Source organism: Narcine bancroftii, chromosome 6, assembly GCF_036971445.1.
Source record: "Narcine bancroftii isolate sNarBan1 chromosome 6, sNarBan1.hap1, whole genome shotgun sequence".
Classification (NCBI taxonomy): domain Eukaryota; kingdom Metazoa; phylum Chordata; class Chondrichthyes; order Torpediniformes; family Narcinidae; genus Narcine; species Narcine bancroftii.
The window spans coordinates 214,080,021-214,107,923 of NC_091474.1; the positions used below are offsets into that span (position 1 = coordinate 214,080,021).

Here is a 27,903-nt window from a genome sequence, read left to right on the forward strand (position 1 = left end):
AGTCTTGTCCCATTTTATAACAGCAATTTGGTCAGTCTTCACTCTGACCAAATCTAGTTAATTGTGTCCCTTCCAAATCTAGTTACTAATCTGCCCTACAGCACCTCTAATTTAACACTGATGACACAATGTTCACTTGTTTCGCATCCTTTCAAAAAACAAATTAAATCCTGTTTTATTGTGGCTTCAACTGTGTCTCCCTATGTCTTACTGCCTTTTTAGCATCTGTAGAGCATATTAAGATGAATGTTTCTTTGAAATAAAACTTTTGCATTAAATTCTTAGTACCTTTTAATTCTAGGTGATGATGAAGCACCTTCGAGAACAGATTAATGAACTGCAGAAAGACCGTGAAGCATTATCTTTTGTAAAACTCCGTGAAGAAACACGACAGACTCAGGTATTTATCAGTCAGACATTAATATTGGCCAGGCATTCAGTTCAATCTTCCATTCACAGTAAGGTAAATTTGTAGGTTTTAAAAAAAAACTGACATCGAGGCAAGTTTTTTCAAAAGAGGATTTGGTAGAAGAAGATCTGACGAGTGAAAGAAAAATATGGATTTTTTAGGGATACTTGAACAAATTGGAATTCACCATAATGACAACTGCTTTAACCTTTTTTTAGTGATTATGTAATTAAGTTTGAATAACTTTCTTATCAAAGTATTCATTTTTTTTTAACCTTCCTTCACCCTTGCGTGATAGATAGAATGAATCGAAATATACCATTTAAATTGTCCCCACCTCTGCCACATTCTCGGGCTTTTGCTTCACATACCCACTTACCCATTGTGCGGTTAAAAAGTGCCCCGCAGATCTCTCTTCAATCTTTCCCCTCTTTCCTTAAACGAAACCCCTCTGGTTTTAGACGGCCCTAATCCTGGTGAAATGTCTATGACTATTTCCCTTAACTAAGCCCCTAATGATTTTCTCTGCCTCTAAGTTCACCCCTCAACCTCCTGTGAGTCAGGGAGAAGCCTCTCTATATAACTCAAACCCTCCATTCCCAGCAATATCCTTATTGATCTTTTCTGCACTCTTTCCAGCTTAATGATGTTGATGGGAATTTTGCTTTTCACATATTAAAAAAAAAAGAAAATTCTGTTATTGTGGTCGCATCTGCTCTTCAAGATTAAATTTTCTTTTAACCACCCATGCAATACCAAATGTTATGTTACATAAATGGTTAAAGATGTTATTTGAAGAAGGGAATTTAGTTTTTAATGCCCATGATATAAGCAGAAACATTGAAGCATGGTAGAACATTGGCTGATTGGCAGGATGCAGAGAGTTGGAATACAAGGACCATGCTCTCAAGCTCTGTGACCACATATTCACCCAGAAATAGGTATTTTTACCTTTGCTACATAAAGGACACTGTTTGACTTGCTGAGCTTCTCCAGGATTTTGTGTTTTTACTTCAACCACGTTGTCTACAGATTTTTGTGACTGACTTCTGACTACTACAGCAACTTTGTGAAAACTCATCAAGGGATGCCTAGCCTGAAAAAGTTTGCTTTTGCTCTCCGAAGGAAGTTCTGTGGGATTCTTTCTCACTGCTCCCCAACTGTAACCTCTGCTGCTCTCAAGCTCTATGACCATGTACTCACTCAGAATTTTCCATCTGAGCATTCTTCAGCCAGATGGCCTTAATGTTGACTTCTTTGGTTTCGGCTAAACTTGCTCGCCATTTCTTTATTCTCCCCCTTTCCAGTTTTTCCACCTCCCCTCCTTTCTCCCTTACCCACCTCTTCTCTCCCTCATTACTGCTGTCCCCTCCCTCCTTTCTCCACCTCCCCCTCTCCCCCCACCCTTTTGTTTAGACACCTGCTGGCATTCTCTCATACTGTGATGCAGGGCTCAAGCCCGAAACATTGGTTATGTATTTTTACCTTTGCTACATAAAGGACCCTGTTTGACCTGCTGAACTTCTCCAGCATTTTGTGTTTTTACAAGGATCATATTGTGTGTACTGAAATCACAGTGGACATGATGAAATAACTACACAAGGCATTTCTCCAGTGAATCATTTCTCTAGTTTGTCTGAGTATCCATTAAAGTCCTTCATAAGGCATCTGGAAAGGTTGACCAACTGTTCCCCTATGAACGAAGACATAGTCACAGTTTTTGAGGTCTTCGGGCATGAAGGAAGAGTGTTCTCCAAGTGAAGATGGTGGTATAGGGGTCAGTTTTCCTACGGCCTCCATTAGCCTGGTCAACAGTTCCTTAGGATCATTGTTGAAGTTGGAATGATAGGGAACAAACTCCCTTGGGACCACCAACAATGGACCAAGATGAAGCTTGGAGGTCCTTCTTTGGTGTTGTTCTAATGCCCAGTAATACCTATGGCAGCCCATCAGGTTTTTCAGTCCATCTAACCGAGCTATCAAGGCCAACTTGAGATGTTGATGAAATCTTCCCACCATGCCTGGGGATGATAGGCATTTGTATGATGAATAGTTGTACCAAGTAAGCGAGACAAGGCCATCCACATCGAGGAAGTAAACTGTTGTCCTCTATCCAAAATAAAATGTGCTGGTAAACCTAAACGAGACAATGAGGAACACCTGAGAACAAGTGTCTGTAGTAGCGGACAGCAGTGCCCACGTGGATATGAGCAAAACGATGAGTAACTACTTGGAAGGACTGAGGTGGTGCCTTAGTACGTCGCTGAACTTTTACTTTCTAGCAGGCAATGCAGGACCTCGTCATTTTAAGACTGTGCCATATGAACCTGTTGGAAACCATATGAATGATCAATCTAATCGATGGATGTGAGATACCATGCACAGAGTCGAATACTCAACGTTTCCATGATGATGGAACTACTGGGCGTGGGTTTCTCGTTGATGTATCACAAAGGAGTAGTTTGCCATGAAGTCCAAACTGGACATCCTTCAATTGCAGGTTCATGATTGCAGTCCGATAAGCATTGGTCTAAGGTCATGTTCTTAGGCCACGGCCAAAGCTGTGTAATCAATACTTTGATCTATGGACGAAACCTCGAGAAGTGTAGAACGGAACAGTGCATCAGCTACCACACCATCTTTTCCAGAAATATGTACTATTTTTGTGGAAAATTCTGCAATGAATGATAATTGCTGATGTTGTCGCACTGACCAGAGCTCTGTTAAAGGCTTGTGGTCAGTGTACATAGTAAAATCTCTGCCCTCCAAAAATGAACGGAAGTGTCGAATACCAAAATCTCCTTATCAAAAGCACTATATTTATTTTCTGCTTCATGAAGATGATGGCTCAAGTGTAGAGGGCTTGGTTGCGCAGACTTGTTTCTCCTTGTTGTCCTTCTTAGCCAGACGTAGAACGTATGCTTCTGCTGCTACAGAAGTCATTCTTTGAATGAACACTTGGATAACAAGAGACTAATATCATCTGGTATTCATTCTAAAAAGATCTGCTCAAATAGCAGATGGAACTGTCACCAGATGCCAAGAACAGCATTTCATCCATTAGTTTTGAAGTGATGCGGTCTCCCAACCCATCAAGGTGTAGTAGCTTGGCTGCTCTTTCCCTATGGGCCATACCGTATAACTGCAAACAGTGCTTTTAAAGCATTATACATGCTGGAATGTGGTAGATCACATAGAAAGTCGCTGACCCTCTTAGCAACAGCCTGGTCCAGGCTACTGATGAGATGGTAATAACGAATGGTGTCCAATTCAACATTGCGAAGGTAAAATTGTGCTTAAATCTGCTGCAACCACAGTTCAGGCTCAGCTGTCCAGAACGGTGGCAGTTTGACAGCTGCAGAGTCCTTGTTTGTCCAAAAATACGTTTTTGGACTCGTCGGGGTCACCGATCGTGGCCGCTTGAATCGCAGAGGACACAACAAAATAGCCACACAAGGTGTTTATTCAGTGAATCAAACGGATATACTGTCCAGAACGCACGCATCATTTTAAAAGCCCGAATCATGCACCCGACACATGTTGACGTCATCACGCACTGACATCACATAGCCAGTTTGATGCTTTCTGGGAGTTGTAGTGCTGCCATAGCACCATTACAATATTCTGATTGTCTGCCACTTGCTGGTGGTGTTCCACAGGGGTTGGTGTCAGGGCTACTCTTTTTATGTATATTAATAATTTGGATCATTGGATAAATAGCTTTGTGGCCAAGATTGTGGATGATAAAAAGTTAGGTGGAAGAGCAGATAGTGTAGAGAAAACACGGATGCTGCAGAAGGATTTATACAGATTAGGAAAATGGGAAGAAAAGTGGCAAATAAAATATAATGTCAGAAAGTGTACAGGTCTTGCACATTGGTAGAAAAAATAAACGTGCAGACTATTTTATAATAGGGAGATAACCAAATGCAAAGGGACTTGGGAGTCCTTGTGTAGGAGATCCTGAAGGTAAATTTGTATGTTCAGACGGTGGTGAAGAAAGCAAATGCAATACTGGCATACCTTTCAAGGGGAATAGAATATAAGTGCAGGGATGTGATGTTGAGTCTTTCTAAGACACTGGTGAGTCCTCACTTGGAAAATTGTGAGCAGTTTTAGGCTCATTTAAGAAAACATATGCTGACATTGGAGAAGGTGCAAAGGGGATTTATTGGGATGATTCCAAGAATAAAAGGATAATCGTATGTTTGAACATTTGACAGCGCAGCCTGTATTCATTGGAATTTAGGAGAATGAGAGGGAATGCCATTGAAACATTTTGAATGTTGAAAGGCATAGACAGAATAGATGAAAACGGTTCCCTTCCATGATGGGAAAGAGGGCATAAATTCAGGATTGAAGGGTGTCCTCTTAGAAAAGAGATGCAGAGGAATTTCTTCAGTCAGAGGATGGTAATTCTTGGAATTTTTTGCCACAGGTGGTTGTGGAGGCCAGGTCATTGGGTGTATTAAAGACAGAGATTGATAGTTTCTTGATTAGTCAGGGCATCAAAGTTTATGGGAAAATGGATCAGCTCATGGTTAAATGGCAGGTCATATTCGATGAGCTGAATAGTCTATTTCTGTTCCTACGTCTTATTCTCTTAGAATCACAGAACGGGCCCCTTTGGTCCTTCTAGTCTGTGCTGAACCTTTTTTTTGCATAATCCCACTGACAATAGCCCTCCATATTTCTCCCATCCATGTACCGAACTATGTTCTTCCTAAATATTAAACTTGACCCTGCATTCACCATTTCAGCTGACAGCTTGTTCCACACTCCCACCACTCTCTGTGAAGATATTCACCTCATGTTCATCCTAAACTTTTCCCCCTTAATCCTTAACCCTGGTACTCTGGTTTGTATCTCACCTACCATCAGTGGAAAAGTCCTACCTACATTTACTCTGACTACTCCCCCCCCCCCCCCAATAATTTTAAATACCTCTATCAAATCTCCCCTCATTCTTCTATGCTCCAGGGAATAAAGTCCTAACCTGTTTCACCTTTCCCTGTAACTCAGTTCCTGAAGTCCAGGCAACATCCCAGAAAATCTTCAGTGCACTCTTTCTATTTTATTGATATCTTTCCTGTAGTTAGATGACCAAAACTGCACACATATTCCAAATCTGGCACAAGTTTTCCATAACATCCCAACTCCTTTACTCAATACTTTGATTTATGAAGACCAACAATCTGTTTTTTTACAACCTTATCGACCTGTAAAGCCACTTTCAGAATCAGAATTTATTGTCATGAACAAGTCATGAAATTTAGTGTTTTGTGGCAGCATCACAGGGCAAACATTCATATTATAACCATCTTACAACATTACTATAAATAAAAATAATAGTGTATGAAAAGTAAAGCAGTGTCTTTGGTTCAGTGATTATTCAGGAATCTGATGGCAATGGAGAAGTAGCTGTCCTTGTGCCACTGAGTGCTTGGCTTTAGGCTCCTGTACCATTTTCTTGATGGTAGCAGAGAGAAGAGGATTGTGGCCTAGGTAGTGGGGGTCTTTGAGGATAGAAGCTGCTTTTTTAAGACACTCATATGTAGATGTCCTCAATGGAGTGAAGTCTGGTGCCTGTGATGTCGCAGGCCAAGTTAACAACCCTATGGAGTTTATTCTTGTCTTGAGAGTTAGTGCCTCCATACCAAGCAGTGATCCAACCAGCCAGAATGCTCTCCACAGTACACCTGCAGAAGCTTTGGAGAGTTTTTGGTGACGTACCAAATCTCCTCAGACATCTCACAAAATATAGAGGCTGGTGAGCCTTCTTTGTGATTACATCAGCATGGAGGCTCCAGAATGGATCCTTGGAGATGTTGACACCCAGAAATTTGATGTTCTTGACCCTCTCAACCTCCGAGCCCTCAATGAGGACTGGGTCTTGTTCCCCTGACTTCCTCCTGAAGTCCACAATCATCTCCTTGGTTTTGTTAACGTTGAGCACAAGGTTGTTGTTGTTACACCATTCAACGAACTAATCTATCTCCCTCCTGAACGCTTCCTCATTGCTGTTTGTGATTCTGCCGACAACTGTGGTGTCATCAGCAAACGTAGAGGAATTGTGCCTGGCTACACAGTTATGGGTGTCTAATGAGTAGGGCAGTGGGTCAAGCACACATCCTTGTGGTGTGCCTATGTGGATAATCAGTGAAGAGAAGATGTTGTTTTCAATTCATATTGACTGTGGGCTTCCATTGAGAAAGTCAAGGATCCATTTGCAGAGGTGGGTACAGAGACTTAGAATTTGTAGCCTCTTGATCAGCTCTGAGGAAATAATGCTATTGAAGGCTGAGCTGTAGTCGATGAAGAGCAGTCACATCTATGAATTGCTGTTTTTGAGGTGATCCAGAGCTGACTGGAGAGCCAGCGATATTGCATCTGCTGTGGAGTGATTGTGACAATAAACGATTTGCAGTGGGTCCAGACCTTTGCTTAGGTACCTGTTAATTCTGGCCATGACCTGCCTCTGAAAACATTTCATCGCAATAGAAGTTAATGCTACTGGGCAGTAGTCGTTGAGGAAGATCACATTATTCTTCTTGGGTACCAGGATGATTGATGCCCTTTTGAAGCAGGTGGGAACCTACTGCAGCAATGAGAGGTTGAAAATGTCCATGAGCACTGTGGCTACTAGGTTATGGAATAGTTGTTTATTTGTTTATCTGTGTTCCCAGATCCTTCTTTTCTACCACAGCCCTCAGTGCCCTTCCATTTATGATATCTGTCCTTTCTTGGTTTGTTCTTCCAAAATGCAACACTTCACACTTGTCTGCATTAAATTCAATCTTCCATTTTTCAACCCATTTTTCCAGGTAGTCCAGATACCTCTGCAAGCTTTGAAAACCTCCTTCGCTGTCCACAACCCTCCAATCTTCATGCTATCTGTAAACTTTCTGATCTAATTTACCACATTATCATCCAGATCACTGATATAGATGACAAACAACAATGATCCCAGCACTGAGTCCTGAGGCACATCACTAGTCACAGGCCTCCACTCTGAGAAGCAATTATCCACCACTACTCTCTGGATTCTCTCGTCCAGCCATTGTTGTATCCAGTTTACTGCTTCACCACAAATACCAAGCACCTGAACTTCATCATTTCCCACATGGGACCTTGTCAAAGGCCTCAATAAAGTCCACGTAGACAACATCCAAAGCCTTCCCTTCATCAACTTTCCTGTAACCTCCTCGAGAAACTCTTAAGATTGGTTAAACACCACCTACCATTCACAAAGCCATGTTGACTATCCCTATTTCTGGCTATCCAAATACAGGTACACAATCCTTTATCTGGAACCCTTGGGGGACAGTATGTTCCGAATTTTGGATTTTTCCGGATTTCAGAACAAAAGGCAGCTGCCCCAGATTCCCAGATTTAAGCCCACCTGAATTGTGCTGCTGTATCCACCCACTTCCAGTCGTGCTGGCGTCTCTCTCCCCCTCGCCCACCCAAGTCGCACTGCTGTCTCTCCCCATGCCCACCCATGTCGCACTGCCATCTCCCCCCCTGCCAATCCAAGTTGCGCTACCATCTCTCCTTCCCCTGCCCACCCGTCACGCTGCCGTCTCTCTCACCTCCCCTCGCCCACGAGTCGTGCTGCCATCTCTCTCTCCTCCCCCCCAACCTAGTCACGCTGCTGTCTCTCTCCCTCTCCACTGTACCAGCACCAGGAAAAACAAAGCCGGTTTTTGGAGCCTTCCGGATTTTAGATGTCCAGGTAAAAGATTGTGTATCTGTAATTAAATATCAGATCTGTTAGAACACCTTCCAATAATTTACCTACTATTGTTATCAGGCTCACCAGCCTATAATTTCCAGGGTTACTTTTGCAGCCTTTTTTCAACAAGGGAACAACATGATCTACCTTCCAATCCTCCGGCACTGCACCCGTGGCTGAACATTTTAAATATTTCTGCCAGAGCGCTTGCAATCTCTACAGTAGCCTCCCTCAAGGTCCGAGAAAATATCTTGACAGGTTTTGGGGATTTATCCACCCTCATTTGCTTTAAGGCAGCAAGCACTTCCTCTGCTTTAATCTGTATATGTTCCATGACCTCACTGCTTGTTTTCCTTACTTCCCACAACTCTGTGTCTATTTACTGAGTGAATACTGATGAATAAAAACATTCAAGATGTTCCCCCATCTCTTTGGGCTCTATAGAAAGCCAACCACTCTGATATTCAAGGGGACCAATTTTTCCCCTTACTATCCTTTTGCTCTTAATGTACCCGTGGAAACCCTTAGAATTTTCCATCACTTTGGCTGCCAAAGCAACCTCTTGACTCCTGATTTCTTTCTTGAGATTTTTCTTGCATTTTTTTATACTCCTCAAGTACTTCATTTACTCATGTTGCCTATGCCCGTTATACACCTCTCCTTTCTTCCGAACCAGATCCCCAATATCCCTTGAAAACCAATGCCTGCTAACAATGATCTTGACAAGAACATACTAACTCTGTACTTTTAAAATTTCACCTTTGAAGGTCCTCCACATTCCATGCACATCCTTTTTTCAATATTTTATTTTAATTTTTTAAAGACTCAAATAGAACATTATTACATGCATCAAATAAATAGTATTTTAAATATTACAGTCTTGTATGATTGCCCAAATCTCACGCCCCACTGCTAACATAAAAATAGACTACTTTGTAGCTGAAATTTCAACGTGCGGCTTGCCAAACGGCCGTGTAGCACCGCAGGCCTGGTCACCACTCACTCACCTGACCGGGGGGACATGCGCAACACTGCGGGCTGGGTCACAGCACACTGAGTTGGGCATTCACCTTTAAGATGGCATGGGGCTCCCGTCGTCTTTAAGACATGCGCCCTGCAGATGAGTTGCAGGCATGGGGTGATGTCACTTCCGGTCCTGGGTGTGTGGGCCAGAAAGGATTTAAAAGAGGAGTCAAATTTAAATAAAGGGTCTTTGCTGACTAATACTATGTCTGGTGAATTCATTTAGTAGCCCTTCTGGAGTAGTCACTACAATTGATGACCCCGACTACAAGATTCAGCCAAAGCTTGAATCCACAGTCAATATGGATACAACAACATCAGCAGCTGCTGCCACAGCTGTAGTTAACACAGTAGGCTTTCACCTGTCCGCTTTCCAGGCCCACCAGCCTCGAGTGTGTTTGAACCAGGCTGAGACCCAGTTCTGCCTTCGTGGAATAACATCTGAAGACACAAAGTTTTGGCACGGCGTCGGGGCACTGGACGCCGCTACAGCAACTGAAGTAAGTGAATTTATTGGATATCCCACAGCAGAAAACCAATACTCCTGGACACCCTGGAATTAACCAGGCATGAATGGTGCATGTGGCTTTTGAATATGGAAGGGCTGGGTGACAGGAATCCATCCGATTTAATGAATGAAATGCTCCCGCTAGCAGTCATTCCATTTGCTTTCTTTTTGAGACCTTATTCCTGGCGAAGCTCCTGGGTCATGCAAACATGGATTCCACAAGATCACCCCAGCCAGCGCCACCCCTTTACCAGACAAGGTTGATGCCATCCAGTGGTTTACCAGACCAACGACACTGAAGGGGCTTCAGGAATTCGTGGGCATGGTGAATTTCTACAACAGGTTCTTCCTTGCGGGAGCCAAGATTATGCTCCCTCTTTTCATTTTAATGTCGAAGGAGCTTCAGTGGATAGAGGAGACACACAATGCATTCGAACAGACTGAAGACGCTCTGGCCCACACTACGATGCTGGTACACCCATGGATGGAAGTACCAACAGCCCTCACCATCAATGCATCCAACCCTATGGGTGCTGTCTTGGAACAGTTTGTCAATGACTTATGGCAATCCCTCGCCTTCTTCAGTCGACACCTACGACTAGCCAAATTAAAGTACAGCGCATTTGACTTAGAACTGCTCGCCCTTTACCTGGCTGTCCACCATTTCCATTATTTCCTTAAAGGGCACCCGTTCACCGTCTACACCAACCACAAACTGCTACTTTTGTCTTTGCATAGTTCTCCGACCCATGGTCTGCCTGACCGCAGATACTTGTCCTATGTCTCTGAATTCACCACTGCTATCCGACACTTTAGTTCTGTTTTTACAAGAGAGGATACAAATAACCTCCCAAGGATGTTGGGAAACATAGAGACTAATGCAAGGGAGGATCTGAAAGAAATCAGTATCTCTAAGGACATGGACTTGGGGAAATTGATGGGATTGAAGGCAGATAAATCCCAAGGGCCTGATAATCTACATCCTAGGGTACTTAAGGAAGTGGCCATTCAGATAGCAGATGCTTTAAGAATTATTTTCCAGAACTCGATAGACTCAGGATCAGTACCCATGGACTGGAGGGTAGCTAATGTTACCCCACTATTTAAAAAGGGGGGTAGAGAAAAAGCAGGGAATTATAGGCCGGTGAGCCTTACGTCAGTAGTGGGCAAAATGATGGAATCCATTATTAAGGATGTAATAGCGGAGCATATGACAAGCAGAGAAGGGATCGGACGGAGTCAACATGGATTTACAAAAGGTAAATCGTGCTTGACAAATCTATTGGAATTCTTTGAGATGGTGACAGGTAAAATAGATGGGGGAGAGCCAGTGGATGTGGTGTACCTGGACTTCCAAAAGGCCTTCGATAAGGTCCCACATAAACGACTGGCTTACAAAATCAAGGCTCATGGGATTGGGGGCAAAGTATTGATGTGGATTGAGAACTGGCTGGCAGGTAGAAGACAGAGAGTTGGGATAAATGGCTTCTTTTCTGAGTGGCAGGCGGTGACCAGTGGGGTGCCACATGGATCTATCTGTACTGGGACCCCAGCTGTTCACAATTTACATTAATGATCTGGATGAGGGGATTGGATGTACTATCTCCAAATCTGCAGATGACACTAAGCTAGGAGGGGTTGTGTGCACGGAAGAGGGGGTCAGGAAGCTCCAGTATGATTTGGATAAATTGAGGGACTGGGCAGATACATGACAAATGCACTACAATGTGGATAAATGTGAGGTTATCCACTTTGGTAATACAAACCGGAGGGCAGATTACTATTTGAATAGCAATAGATTAAGAGATGGGGAAGTGCAGAGAGACCTAGGGGTACTTGTACACCAGTCTCTGAAGGCATGCATGCAGGTACAGCAGGCGGTTAAAAAGGCAAATGGTATGTTGGCCTTCATATCAAGAGGGTTTGAGTATAGGAACAAGGATAACTTACTGCAGCTGTACAGGGTCTTGGTGAGACCCCACCTGGAGTATTGTGTGCAGTTTTGGTCACCTTATCTAAGGAAGGATGTTCTTGCAATGGAGGGAGTGCAGAGGCGATTCACCAGGCTGATACCTGGAATGGCAGGAATGACTTATGAGGAAAGATTGCGCAAATTGGGATTGTACTCGCTGGAGTTTAGAAGATTGAGAGGGGATCTCATAGAGACCTATAAAATTCTGGCAGGACTGGACAGAATGGATGCAGATGGGATATTTCCAATGATGGGAAAAACCAGAACCCGGGGCCATGGTTTGAGGATAATAGGCAAGCCATTTAGGACCGAGATGAGGAGGAATTTCTTTACCCAGAGGGTGGTGAATCTGTGGAATTCATTGCCACAGAGTGCAGTAGAGGCAGGTTCATTAAATATATTTAAGAGGGAATTAGATATATTTCTTCAGTATAAGGGTATTAAAGGTTACGGAGAGAAGGCGGGGACGGGGTACTGAACTTTAAGATCAGCCATGATCTCATTGAATGGCGGAGCAGGCTCGAAGGGTCGAATGACTTACTCCTGCTCCTATCTTTTATGTTTCTATGTTACTTCTCCGGAAAGCACAATGTCGATGCTCTGTCATAGGGCATCGACTACCATGATCTGGCTCAGGTCCAACAGAACGATCCTGAGACACTCAGCTCCAGAACAACAATCACAGGGCTGCAGCTCCAAGACCTCCCGCTGGACCCAATGGCACCGTGCTCTTCTGCAACATTTCCATTGGCCAGCCCCACCCTCTCATCCCTGCACAGTGGAGGAGAACGATATTCGACTTAATCCACGGCTCATTACACACACCTATCTACGAACAGTATGGCTAGTAGCCACAAAATTTGTTTGGCATGGTCTGCAAAAACAGGTTACTGAGTGGGCGAAGAACTACACAGATGGCCAGACATCCAAGGTCCAGCAACACTCCAAACACAAAATCCGATAGCCCAACCCGAAGTTTCCAACATATCCACCTAGGCATAGACGGACCACTGCCCATCTCCCAGGGATCCCACTACCTACTCACAGTGATGGACAGATTTACTCACTGGCTAGAGGCCCAGACGCCTCCACAGAAGTATGCACCAGGGCTTTCCTCTCCACCTGGGTCTCCAGTTTTGGTGTCCCGGCAGAGGTTACGATATACTGGGGAGCACAATTCACCTCTGCCCTGTGGACACAACTCTCCAGACTCCTGGGCACCCAGCTGCACCGTACCGCAGCTTACCACCCTCAAACCAATGGACTGGTCGAGCATTTCCACTGCCACCTCAAATCTGCGCTGATGGCACGTCTTTACAAGCCCATCTGTGTGAATGAGCTGCCCTGGGTTCTCTTAAGCATTCGCACATTGCCCAAGGATGAACTCAGGACATCCTTGGCCAAACCTGAACAATTCCTTCCCCTGGCAACCAAGCACAACGTCGACACCGCCGCCATCCTCGAGCAGCTGCGTGACAAATTGGGCTCCATCGCACTGCCCCTATCATCGCAGCACAGCCAACTGCCTTGCAACTACCCCCTGAACTTTGTCTTCATGTGAGTACGTGTTCTTGCACAAGGGCACACAAGGAGCTCCTCTTCAACGACCTTATGAGGGCCCATACAGCGTGATACACTGCATCTCTTCAACTTTCACCCTTGGCATTGCAGGCAGAGAGGAAGTATTCACGCTGGACTGTTTAAAGCCAGCGCACATGGACTTGCCCAACCACTGCAGTCCTTCCTGGTTCTTTGTGGGGGGGTGGTTGTGGTGACATACATTCTTGTAGGACTGAACCGGCCCCACTTGTCACACACAGTCGATGGGGCAGCCGCAGCAAGGATGGCGTTGCGGGACCAACTCATCCAATCCAGACCAGAAGGTTGAGTGCACGCTTGCGTCATTGGGAATAAGGCTTAAAGGCTGCAGCACGAGATTCAAATAAAGGCAGTTGTGATACCAGATCACACAGCCTGTTGTCTCAGACTCTTCGCTGCACTCACTCAGAACCCGCTACAGTAGGAAAAAAATAATGTTAAAATAGTGGGATTATCTGAAGGTAATGAAGGAGAAGATGTGATTTTTTTTCAAGAATGAATATTGCAGATATTTGGAAAAAACATTCTGTGGTAAAAATTTGAATTGAGAGATCTCATAGAGTTTTGGGACCAAAATCTGGTCCAAGCCAGTGACCCCGCTCTCTCCTGGTTAGATTTTTGAACTACCAGGATGGAGAGAGGCTTCTTAATTTGGCAATGAGAAGAGCTAGAGAACATGGACCTTTGAGCTATGAAGGGGATACCATTTTTTTAATCTAGATTTGTGCCAAGTTCTTTTGAAGAAAAGGAGAGAATTTAATCCAGTTAAGAAAGTTTTATATGATAATGATTATAGATTTGTTTTGCATTATCCTGCTACTTTGAAAATATTTGTATCAGGTCAACAGAATGTGTTTTTTTTTTACAAGCTTTGTGCAAGCCGAAGTGTATGCTCAGAATTTGTCTAAAATTCAAGTAACAGATGGTACTGATTTGTTTTTTCTCTTTTTTCTTCTCTTTGATGGATGAAGAATTTTTATATTGGATGGAATTGTTGGTTAGATAAAAGTTTGATTTCTGGCAGCTCTATGTGTTTTCGTGGTTTGGCCACGACCCATAAAATGGAAGAAGGTAGTGCTAGCTTCTCTAGCACTTGGGGAGGGATTTTTATTTTGCTTTTTTTGCTTTTTTTTTCTCTGTCTTTTTAGTAATTAATTACAATGTATTTAATTTGAATAACCTTGATGCTTTTGGATTCCAGACCAAACTAATTTATGAGAATTCTTCCTGAATAGGAGTGATGAAAAGGAATTTTATAAATAAGGAAAATGAATAAAGTAATTAAGATTATGAGTTTTAATATTAATGGGATTCACGGAGCAACAAAAAGAAAGAAAATTTTGTAATATATTAAGAAATTGGGAGTAGATATTGCTTTTTTGCCATAGACTCCATTAACTGAAAAAGAATACTTCAAATTAAAAAGAGATTGGGTAGCCCAAGTCGTTTTTTTCTTCATTTAATTCTAAGGCTAGAGGAGTGTTAATTTTATTTTTAAGAAAATTCTGCTTGCCAGTTAAGATTCAAAATGTGATTACAGACCCAGCAGGTAGATATATAATGGTAAATTGTCAAATATTTTCAGAGGAATGGACTCTGTTAAATATATATGCACCAAATATAGATGATGAAAAATTTATACAAGATACTTTTTTGAATTTAGCAGATGGTCATGAAAATATTTTAGTAGGAGGAGATTTTAATTGTTTTTTGGATCCTTTATTAGTTAAATCATCAAGAACAATAGTTAAATCTAAGGCAGCTAAATTGTAGTTATATTTAATGAAGGATTTAAACTTAATTGATATATGGAGAAGGATACATCCGAGAGATAGAGATTATTCTTTTTATTCTAATAGATTTGATACATATTCTATATTTTTTTTGCTTTTGGCTCAAAACTAATCAAGAGTTTTGAATATTGAGTATAAAACAAGAATATTTTCTGATCATTTTCCATTCTTGATTGAATTCGAACTTGATGAAAAGCAACAGTCAGGATATAGGTGGAGATTAAATTCTTTATTATTGAAAAGGTAAGATTTTTGTACTTTTATCAGGCAACATATAGAATTATTTTGTGATACAAATTTACATTCAATAGAAGATAAAGTATATTATTTGGGATATGTTAAAAACATATTAACGAGGACAAATTATAAGTTACACTTCAAAAATTAAAGAGAAATATATGAAAGATATAGATAAATTAGAGAAAAAAATAACAGTATTTGAAAAATAAATTCAAAAATCATCATCAGGAATAAATATTGATGTTTAATAAGATTTTGCAATTTAATACCATGCTGACATAGAACAGAGAAAATGATATGATCTAAATAGAAATATTATGAATTAGGAGAAAGACCTTAAAATTTTAGCTTGGCAATTAAAAGTAGAACAGACTTCTAGAACAATTAATACAATGCAACAAAATAATAATGAAGTGGCATTTAAACCATTAGAAATAAATTAAATTTTTAAGGAATTTTATTAAAAATTATATACATCTGAATTGTTGCAAGATGAAATGGTTATAGATTATTTGTCACAAATGTTATTACCGAGACTAACTGAGATAGGTAAATATGATCTAAATAGTCTTTTTACTGAACAAGAGGTTTATGATGCACGTATTTGTTTACAAAATAATAAATCAGCTGAAGAAGATGGATTTACAGTTGAATTTTATAAAGAATTTAAAGATTTAATAATTCCTTTATTTATGAAGGAAATAGAACAAGTTTTCAACAGCAATAATTAAGGTTATTCCTTAAAAAGATAGAGAGCCATTAAAATCAGCTTCATATAGACCTATTTCATTGTTAAATGTTGACTATAAAATTATAGCAAAGGTATTAGCAAATAGTGTGACAGATTATGTTGTGTTTGTATTGTAGATATGTTTTTGGGAGATAAGTTGGGGAAGGGTTTTAGTGTAGGTCACATACAAACACTATAAAACAGATCTTATTTAAAATACTGGAGTTCTGCTAATGCTAGACAGGCTGGCACCAAGAGTCTTTGCCAAAGCTTTGGAGAGTGCCCAAGAGACTTCACTAATGGATTTTTGTTTACAAAAAGAAAGCAGGTAAAATAATTTGTCAGAGCCACAGGATGTCTGTAGTGGAACTTGCTGCTCTAAGAAGGTAATGCGGTTTTTCAAGCAGAGAGAGTCAAACAGGCTTTCTATCAAAGAGAGAGAGAGGGGGGAATTCAGTTCTGCAGTTTTACAGTCAGCAGTAGTAGCTGGAACTAGTACAGGACAAACTGCTAAGCTTGTGGAAAAACCTCATTTGGAAAATTGGTTGTGAGTGCATAGTTCAGCCTGGTCAAACCCCTTGTGGTTCATACAAGAGGACAGGACTGGCTGCCTTATGATTCACTTGAAATAAGAGAAACAAAAAGGAACTCTGTGGTGACCTGAAACAAAGAGGATACATCTGGAAAACCTTTATAAGGCAAGTTTCTTCAGCAAAACACTGAAGTGGCTGGTTATAAAGAATCAGTTGTGGGTGTCCAGCTAACAACAAATCTCTCTCTGAAAACCAACAAGAACCTTCCTGAGTGGTAAACATTTACCTTTCAAGCACCAAAGCCTGGTGAAATTCATAAATGTTAAATTCTGTGCACAGTATAAGAATGACCTGCAACCAGTAAACTTGGAGGAATGAGTAGTGAGATTGGATTGTGAATCAATTAACTTTTCTAAAACTTACACACACATAACATACACATGTGCTTAGAATTAGAAGGGTGTTAAGTTAGATTAGTTAAGTTAACAATAATAAGATAAAGTTTGATCCTGTTTTCATGTTTAAACATAATTAAAAGCAACTTTTGTTTAAGTAACCATTTGTCCTGGTGAATATCTATTGCTGCTAGGTTTTGGGGTCCTCTGCGCTCATAACAATAAAATTAATGATTATCTTCATAAATTAATAAATACGGATCAAACAGGTTTTGTTAAAAATAGACAAACTTCTGAAAATATAGTAAGGTTACTAAGTATAATTCATTTAGCACAAAAGGAAAAGGACAGAAGTATAGCAGTAGCTTTTGATAGGTTAGAATGGGATTTCTTATTTAAAGTTTTGAGTAAGTTTGGTTTTGGACTGAATTTTGTAAATTGGATTAAAGGTCTTTATAAAAATCCTAAGCCTAAGGAAATAAATAATGAACAGGTATCTCAATCATTTAATTTGACTAGATCGAGCAGACAGGGATGACCTTTATTTCCAGCTTTGTTTGCTTTGGCTATAGAACCTCTTGCACAAAAGATTTGTATAATCAACAGTTGAAAGGGTTTGTGTTAAATAAAACTGAATATAAGATTAATTTATTTGCAGATGATGTGTTAGTATATTTAACTCAATCACAATTATCATTACCTAGACTTTATAAGCAGTTGATAGAATATAGAAGAGTTTCAGGATATAAAATAAACTGGGATAAAAGTGAGGTAATGGAATTGGTACAGGGTGAATTACTAACAATGTCAAAAAATTTTAAATTTTAATAGACTGATAAGGGTAAATATTTAGGAATATATACAGATAATAATTTGAAAATTTTATAGAACTTAAATTATATTCCATTATTTATAAAGGATAAGTTTACCTATACCTTTAATTGGAAGCATCAATTGTATTAAAATGAATATTTTTTCAAGAATTCATTATTTATTACAGACTTTACCCATCTCTATACCTCAAAAGCTTTTTCAGGATTTAAATAAACAAGTTTGGAAATTTCTTTAAAAAGGGAAAATGGCAAGAAAATCATTAGAAAAATTAACATAGAAATATGAATTAAGAGGATTGCAGCTTCCTCATTTTAAGAATTATTATAAAGCAGCAGAATCAAAATTTCTTGTTTCTTTATTTAGGAAAATTAAGCCATCATGGGTGGAAATCAAATTAAATAAGATCGGAGAAACTATATCTGAAAAATTTATTTGCAAATGGAAACCAAGGTTAATGATTACTGATAGGGATGCTCCAGTATTGAAGCATTTACTTATATTTGGAATAAAATTAAATTAGAAATTGGTGGAAATCTTATTGTTAAAAATTTCATTAACCCACTTAATTTTTTTTCAAAAGAATCCTTTTTTGAATATTTGGGATAATAAAAGAATTTCTAAATTAGGAAATTATGACAATGATAGGTTGATGTCATTTGATCAATTAAAAATTAAATATGATATTCCTCGTAATACACTTTTGTCATTTTCAATTAAGAGCTTATCTAAGAGAGAAATTAGGATCAGATGAGATTTTAAAAGATCCTACAGATTTAGAACAGTTAATTGTTGACAGAATGGCTAAAAAAAAATTATTTCAATAGCATATATGATGTTACAAGAAAAAGCACCTAAAATAGGTTTGTTTAATTCAAAACAAAGATGGAAACAAGATTTAAATATATCAATAGATTAGCAGGTTGGGAAAGATTTATGTAAATAAGTTATGTTCAATACAATTAACGTAAGCTACAGATTACTTCATTTTAATTTTTTATATCCATTGTATATTACACCTCAGAAATTGAATAGATCGAAATCGAATATATCAGATCAAAGTCTTAGATATGGAGAAGCTTTTGGAACTTTTGTCGATTCTACGTGGTCTTGTTTAAAGGTTAAACCTTTTTTAGATTTCCATTAGAAAGTTTTTACGAGTTACGGGTTTTGTTTTCCATTAAATCCTGAATTATTGCTGATGAGAAATTTTGAGAATAAAACTCCTAAATTATCTTTATCAGATTTTCAATTGAAATTTTTTTAATTAGTTTTGATAATAGCAAGGAAATATATTGCTGTTACTTGGAAATCAGATATTTCATTATCATTTGGAAGATGGTATACAGAGATTCCAAGCTACACTTCATTAGAAAAAAAAAAATTACATACAATTTGAGGGGCAAATATTCAGTATTTTTACAGATTTGGAGCCCGTATGCTCAAACAATGGTTCCTTCAAGTCCTCCATATTGGTGAAGTCTCCCCTTAAAATGAGTAATGGTTTTTTTAGAAAAAAATGTTTTTTGTGGGTTGGGGGGGGGTGGTCTTTGAGCATCTTCTGAAGCAATCCAATTCAATATATAATTATGTAATTGTAGTGGCTGCTACACAAAATGAAACACACCACTAACACGATGGGGCTTTCAAACGAATTGTTTATTCAAACTTTGCGTGCTCCCCTTAAGAGCGGCTGCATTGGCAGTGAAGTCATCACGCTCGCCTGAGACGCGCACTTTGGCCTATGCTACGAGGCACTGCAGTCCCCCGATGGCGCCATCTTCTCATGTCCGCCTCGCCAGTGTGGCGATACAAGCGGGGCCGTTCGCCACTCGTTATGTGTGCCACCACATTATTATATATTTTAGGTATTAGTTTTTTTAGTAGGGTTAATAAGGGTTGGGGGATAGGGATTAGTTGGGGTTTATAAGGGATTTTTTTCTTTTTTATATATAAATCAGCATGTATTTGTAAGTTCTGTAACATTGTGATTTATGATTTTACCAATTGTTATAATTGTCATATGTGTTGATTTTAAATCAAATATTCAAAAAATAAACTAGCTGACTTCCTCCTGTACGCTTCTGGTGTCATCAGCTCATTTGTAGACGGCATTTAAATTGTGTCCAGCCACATAATTATGGGTGTTAAAAGAGTAGACCAGTAGGCTAAACACTCATCTTTGATTTGTGCCTGTGTTGATTGTCAATAAGGAGGAGACATTGTTTCTGATTCATACTGACTTGGTCTTACAATGAGGAAGTCAAGAATCCAGTTGCAGAGGCCCAGGGTTTGGAACTTGTTGACCAAGACCACCAAGGGAATAATGGCGTTGATTGCGGAGCTGTAGTTGATGAAGAGTAGTCAGATGTATGCATTGCTGATCTTTAGATGATCGAGAGTTGAGTGGAGAGCCAGTGATATTGCATTTGCTGCGGAGCGATTGTGGTGGTAGATGTATTGCAATGGATCCAGATCTTTACTTAGGTACATGTTAATTCTGGCCATGACCAGCCACAATCAATGTGATTTTTCTTTCTTTTTTTCTTCTTTGGCTTGGCTTCGCGGACGAAGATTTATGGAGGGGTATGTCCACGACTGCTGCGGGCTCGTTGGTGACTGACAAGTCCGATGCGGGACAGGCAGGCACGATTGCAGTGGTTGCAAGGGAAAATTGGTTGGTTGGGGTTGGGTGTTGGGTTTTTCCTCCTTTGTCTTTTGTCAGTGAGGTGGGCTCTGCGGTCTTCTTCAAAGGAGGCTGCTGCTCGCCGAACTGTGAGGCGCCAAGATGCACGGTTGGAGGCGATATCAGCCCACTGGTGGTGGTCTATGTGGCAGGCACCAAGCGATTTCTTTAAGCAGTCCTTGTACCTCTTCTTTGGTGCACCTCTGTCTCGGTGGCCAGTGGAGAGCTCGCCATATAACACGATCTTGGGAAGGTGATGGTCCACCATTCTGGAGATGTGACCCACCCAGCGCAGTTGGGTCTTCAGCAGCATGGGGATTCGATGCTTGCGGACTCTGTCAGCTCAAGTACTTCGATGTTGGTGATGAAGTCATTCCAATGAGTGTTAAGAATGGAGCAGAGACAGCGTTCTAGGAGCCGTAGGTGATGCCTGTAGAGGACCCATGATTCGGAGCTGAACAGGAGCATGGGTATGACAACGGCTCTGTACACGGTGATCTTTGTGTGTTTCTTCAGGTGGTTGATTTTCCAGACTCTTTTGTGTAGTCTTCCAAAGGCGCTATTTGCCTTGGCGAGTCTTTTGTCTATCTATTTGTCGATCCTTGCATCAGATGAAATGGTGCAGCTGAGGTAAGTAAATTGGTTGACCGTTTTGAGTTCTGTGTGCCCGATGGAGATGTGGGACGGGCTGGTAGTCATGGTGGGGAGCTGGCTGATGGAGGACCTGTTTTCTTCAGGCTGACTTCCAGGCCAAACATTTTGGCTCCAGCGCATGACGTCCTGTTCTGTGGAAACTGCCAAAATGTTTGGCCTGGAAGTCAGCCAATGTGATTAGACAAAGATAGATTGTTGGATTGTATTTAGTATATTGTACAGATTCTTCCTACTTCATATTGTTGGTGGAGTGAGTGAATATTTATCAATGGAATGCTTATCAAGTGAACAGCAATGTTGTTTGATACCAAGATTCTTGAGTATTGACATTATTCAGGAAAGTGAGAGTATTCCATGACACTCAAGTGGCTGGAACCCTTCATATGGCTGGGTGTCTTGAAACATGGGCCCCATTATCCACTTTGTATACTGCAACTCAGTGACCAAAGTTAAAATGACCTTAGTTCTGGAATAGTTTTTATTTCATCCTTTTGTGTCAACTCTGGTGGGGTGGAGTGTTTTAACTACAATATTGTGATGAAAAATATTTTAAAAAAGGATTTGAGTGCAAATCCACCCTTGGTTGTCCCCAATCCTCAGAGTATTCCTTTAGATAGAATCATAATATCTACTGTGACAGATTATGTTGTGTTTGTATTGTATATAGACATGTGTTTGGGAGATAAATTGGGCAGGTTTTTTTTAGTGTAGATCACATACAAACACTTTAAAACAAATCTTATTTAAAATACTGGAGTTCTGATCATGCTAGACATGTTGGGGTCAAGAGCCTTTACAAAAGCTTTTGAAGAGTGCCCAAGAGACTTCACTAATGGATTGTTGTTTACAAAAAGGCAGCAGAAGAAAGAACTTGTTGGATCTGCATACTGGAGTGGAACTTGCTGTTCTAAGAGGATCATGTGATTTTGCAAGCAGAGAGAGTCAAACGGGCTTTCTCTCTGAAGCTGCTTTCAGGTGCATTCTCTGCCAAGAATGCGCCTGCAGAAGCGGATGCAGACCTGTGGAATGGTCATTCAGGTGGCAGCCTTGAAACCGCTGCACTGTCCACTTGAAAGGGACAGCTGCGGGAGAGGCACCTCCAAACACACTCCGGCTCCTGTCTCTTCAGGATGTTGGGGCAGCCGGTGCGGGATGTCGGGGCAGCTGGTGCGGGACGTTGGTGCAGGGGTGTCCCACACCAGCCGCCCCTGCCCCGATGTCCCACGCCAGGGGTCAGGGACAGCGGGGAGGGGACTGTCAGGCATGGGGAGTTGGGTCACCAGCTGATTGTCATCAGCCAGCCTCTTGGGCTGTGTTCAGGTGCCTAGCGGGACCTCAGTGCTCTAGCAATTATCCCTCCCAGAGGAGGGTTATAAAGTGCACCTCAGAGGTGCCTCCTGCTCTTTCAGATGGGTACCCCAAGAGCCACATAGGGGTAGATTATGTGGCTTTATATCGAGGTATTCTGGCCACCTGAAAGAGCCTTGAGAGAGAGAGATTGAGAGAGCTGCAGCAGCTGGGACTGGAACAGGATAAGCTGGCAATCTTGTGGAAAACCCCATTTGGAAGATGGGTTGTGAGTGCTTAGTTCAGCCTGGTCAAAGCCCTTGTGGTTCATGCAAGAGGTGAAGACTGGATGTCTACTGTTTCACTTGAAATAAGAAAAATAAAAAAGAACTCTTTGGTGACCTGAAAGAAAGAGGCTATCATCTGGAGAACCCTGCGGGGGCAAGTTTCTTCGGCAAGACACTGAAGTGACTGATTAAAAAGGAATCAGCTGTGGGTGTCCAGCGAACAACAAATCTCAAAAAACTGACAAGAACCTTCCTGAATGGTAACCATTTACTTTTCAAGCACCATAGCATGGTGAACTTTATAAATGTTAAATTCTGTGCACAGTATAAGAATTGCCTGCAACCATTGTACTTGGAGGAATGAGAAGTGAGATTGGACTGTGAATCAAAGAACTTTTCTGAAGTTACATATTAAATGCATGTGCGCTTAGAATTAGAAAGGGGTTAAGTTAGTTAAGTCAATAGTGATAAGTTAAAGTGTGATTCTGTTTTCATGTTTAAAGTTAATTAAATGCAACTTTTGTTTAAGTAACCATCACAGAATATCAATTGCTGCTGGGTTTTGGGGTCCTCTGGGCTCTTAAAACTACGTCTTGAAATAGAGATGGAAGGAGATGAATTTCTGAGGAACTAGTAGATAGAAACCATGTTGTAATAAGGGGAGGAATTCATTGGCCACTTAGCAGGAGTTCAGGAAGTCTTAGTTGATAAATTTCTCAGTTACAGAATCTCTACTAATTACTACAGTTGTGTTTGTCTCCTTTTTTGAAGATTGTGCTAATTATTGCATCTGAGGTCTTCCCTAATTAGGAAAATGAGGTTGCAAATTTATCTCAGAAACTTTTTCTCAATTGAAAAAATTACCTTCACTGCCTTGTCATTCAAACAAAAATGGACTAATTGGTATGCTGTGGAACGAACAGTTCAATATCATAGTTCATGAGTTCTTCAAAATACTCCTTCCAGAGCTTGTTGACTATCTCTTGACATTGATATCTTCCCTCAATGTTGGCAGTCAGCAAGGTGATCCTTTGGAAGTTGGATGGTTTTCACAGTTCATGCATCTTCGTACTCTTTCAAACAACCAACACGATTGTCAGATACCTGAAGAGGTGGCTATCCTCTCCTTAAGGCATTGAAGATTACAATCTCAAAACACTTTGAATCTTTGATTAATTGGCTTCTGGATCTCCTGGTGATTTTCTAAGACGATTCCTGGTCTTTTCAGAAAGAGACCTGAATACAAAATATGGTAGTCCTCAGACATCACAGAAGATCTTGGTATGACAGGAACAATGTATTTTATGAATACTTTGATAAGTTTTAATGGCCAGCTTTTTTCAGAATCCCATGTTTTTTTTTCATTTTATAATATGCATTTCTTTGTAACCCTTAGATGGCCAAGCTCTTGGAAGAACTCAGGGAAGCCAAGGAGAATCACAGTCCAGAGATGAGACATTTTGTGGCACTGGAAAGGAAAATTCAGAAGATGGAGTTCAAGTATGCTCAAAGAGAGCAAGAATTCCAACAGGTACTGTATAGTAAGTGGTCCAAGAATTCCAACAGGTACTGTATAGTCAGTGGTCCAAGAATTCCAACAGGTACTGTATAGTCAGTGGTCCAAGAATTCCAACAGGTACTGTATAGTCAGTGGTCCAAGAATTTCAACAGGTACTGTATAGTAAGTGGTCCAAGAATTCCAACAGGTACTGTATAGTAAGTGGTCCAAGAAGACCAGAAAAGCAATTAAATGTAACAAAAATTAAAGTTCTGAATAAATCTTGTGCCCCATGATGTAAATTGATTATTTGCATTATATATACATTTTTCAATTTGAAGGCAGATTAATTGTTAAAATCAATTTTATGAATGTAATCTCATAATAACTGGTTTTCTACCGCTTGGTCACATTCATATTAGCCTACCTTGGTGCCCTATCCAAGCCTCTATATTTTTCAGTACTATCTAATAGTTTATATTTGAATAATGTTGATCATTGTTTGGTTAATTTTAAGGAAATAATAATTAAGTCTCTCATCCATCTGATAAAAGATTAATGCTAATTATTTGAACTAAAATTGACAGAACACTATCTCTGGTCTGTTCCCTGTATCTCCTTGCTACAACCACAATCTTGCAACCTGCTATAAGAGTGTAGAGTATAGAAGAATAGTTGCTAGAATACTAGCTTAAGATCTGGACCATTGAACCAGAGTTGATTTTCCACTTTGGCCAATGGACAAATTCAGTTCAATTAAATAAAATATGATAACCCATAAAACTAGTTATTTGTTGTACAGGACATTAGATTCATTGATGTCCCTCCGAGAAGGAAATCTGCCATCCTAATCTAAGGTTCTTTGCTTCCTTAGACCTTTAAGTTGATTTTGCTGACTGGAGTCATCTATCCATCAGAGTGGGGGAAAAAAACATTGCCATCTACCTCAGACAAGCAAATGTCATCAATTTCAAAAAAGATTCTTGTATAATTATCTAATGTATTTTCCTTTTAAACCTCCAATTTTATGTCACCTTTAAAAATCATTGTGGCCAACTTTGGAATATTTGTCAAAATGTCACTAAAACCCATGAATCTTTGATAACTACAGGGCTGCAAATCAAGTCCAGTGGAACAATTTGTATTCGCGCATTCACTTGTATCCAGAGTTAGGCACATTTGTCTGGGTTTTGTGTACAAAGGGATCACACAGATAATCCACTTCTGGAGTGAATTTCTACTTTCCTTAACATCAGTTTCTGAATATATCAGTAGTGATGTCACCAAAAAAAAAGGCTAAGCTGTCTGTCATCTTGAAGAGCCCTCATGGTTCTCAAACTATTTTTTTAAAACTTTTACAAAGAAAAACATTAATGGGAGGAATTTTTACAAAATTAAGGTAAACGCTCAAATATTTTAAAGGTTGCTTTTTAGCCATTTAAAATAGCTTGAAATTTTGAATTGATTATCTGAGGGAATAAAAATGCACAGAACATTTTTGTCATAGGGCTGGAAAGATTATTAAGCTGGTATCAGCTCCTGTCTGAGCGGTGACATGGATCCATTCCAATTCATTTATCATGGCAACAGATCTACGATGGATCCCATCTCATTGGCCCTACACAGAGCCCTGGAACATCTGGACAACAAAGATGCATACATCAGGATGCTCTTTATAGACAACTGTTTGGCATTTAACACCATCAACCCCTGAAAACTGATCAGCAAACTCCAAATCTTAAGAGTTAACACCCAACTATGTAATTGGATCTGGATTTCCTCACCTCCAGACCACAATCAGTGAAGATTGGTAAGAAATTCTCCTCCACAATCTCCAATAATACCGGAGAGCACCACAGGGCTGTGTTCTTAGCCCCTGCTCTACTCACTTTACACCTATGACTGTTTAGCTCGGAATGTCAATAACACCATCTACAAATTCGCCAATGATGTGATGGTAGTGGGTTGTATAAAGAATGGGGATGAGTCTGCAGACAGGATGGAGATTGAAACCTTGGCTGAATGTTGCACCAGCATCAACCTTGCACTCAATGTCAGCAAAACTAAAGAGCTGATTGTTGACTTCAGAAAAGGAAAGACAGAGGTATACAATCTAGTAATCATTACGGGATCAGAGATAGAGAGGGTGAGCACATTTAGGTTCTGAGGACCCAACAGACCAATGGGATAATGAAGAAAAGCATGACAGCGCCTCTGCTTCCTCAGGAGATTGTGAAGGTTTGGTATCGTCTTGAGAAACCCTGACAAATTTCTACAGATGTGTGGTGGAAAATGTACTGACTATCTGGTATGGGAACACCAAGACCCCTGTGCGTAAAGCCCTCCAAAAGGTAGTGGACATAGCCCAGGACATTAAAGGCTAAACAGTCCCACATTTGAGTACATCTACAGGGAACGCTGCCTTCGGAGAGCAGCAACCATCAAAGACCCTTACCACCCAGCACACTCTCTGTTCTTGCTGCTGTCATCAGGAAAGAGCTATAGGTGCCATAAGACCCACGCCACCAGGTTCAGGAACAGCTGCTAACCTCTACCATCAGACTCTTCAGCAACAAACTCAATCAGGGACTCATTTAAAGTCTTTTACTTGTGCACTTTATCAATTTTCTTTGCTCTCCATGTATTGAACAGTCTGTTTGTTTGCATTCGTTATCTGTTTACAGTTCTTTTGATTGTTTACATGTTCACTCTGTGTATAGTTAATTTTTGCACTGCCAATTGGTGGTAATTCTGCCACACCCACAGGAAAAAGGAATCTCAGTTGTATGTGATGTCATGTATGTACTCTGACAATAAATCTGAAATCGTAGCTGGATACACCATTTAATAACCCAGTAACACCTCGAAAAAGGTATTGCATTTCTGGCTATTTTAACACCAGTAGAGTGCAAGTTCCTTAACTTCTCAATAATTTGTGTTTACATTGGTATGGCAACAGTAACGAAGCATCATAAAACATGCAATTACTGCAAATGCATTTTGTTTTATTTTTTAAAAATTCCTGGTCAATTATAAAGAGCAATTGTTGAAGATGTCGGGTTTCATTTAACTCTTTATTCTTTGATTTGTCAATAGTTGATTCAGAAAGCTCGGCACTCTGCTGATGCGGAACAAATTCAAGAGGTAGAGAAGTGGAAGAAGTTGGCACAGTTGAAAAATCATGAACTGGAAAATTTCAGGATGGAACTGGACTCCATACTGGATGTTCTCCGTGAGCTGCAGAGACAAGGCGTTGTTATTCCAGCTCCTAGTTCCACAAAAAAAAATATATCAACATTTACTGGACAACTATAATATAAAAAAAATTGATTCACACTTATGTTGTAGAATCTCTTGCTGGAGTGTGTATATGGATGTGCAACTTGTGAGACCATGCCACCTTTATGCTGGTTTATAAAATCTTTGTGCATGTATTTTCAAAGGTCACAAGTAGTTTGGATAGCCTTCTACTGATTTGACTATTAAACCTTGTTTTGAGGCAGTCGGCTCAACCTATTTAAGGGAATCTAGTGAAGTACAAATGATTCTCAAATTCTTCCAATCTAAACTCTTAAATGGTATATCACTGGGTAGCAAATGGTTTTGTTATTGAATTTCACTCACTGTACAATAAATAAATGTAGTACCAACTTAATTGTCAGAGTGCAGCTATCAGAAAATAAGATACCTCAGGGGAAGCAGGTTTGGGCACCAACATATTTA

General features: G+C 40.3%; 1 protein-coding gene across 6 annotated transcripts in view; it reads left to right on the forward strand.

The window, feature by feature from the left end:
• The window catches only part of cep162 (centrosomal protein 162), a 181,800-nt gene extending 154,284 nt beyond the window's left edge, over positions 1 to 27,516 (forward strand). For all 6 annotated transcript variants that reach the window (XM_069887444.1, XM_069887448.1, XM_069887446.1 and 3 more), the window contains 3 exons: positions 302 to 400; positions 24,079 to 24,213; positions 27,277 to 27,516. In XM_069887444.1, the coding sequence (XP_069743545.1) occupies positions 302 to 400; positions 24,079 to 24,213; positions 27,277 to 27,495 (453 nt within the window). In that variant the 3' untranslated portion in view covers positions 27,496 to 27,516. The remainder of the gene's footprint in view (positions 1 to 301; positions 401 to 24,078; positions 24,214 to 27,276) is intronic.
• Positions 27,517 to 27,903: the final 387 nt, after the last annotated feature.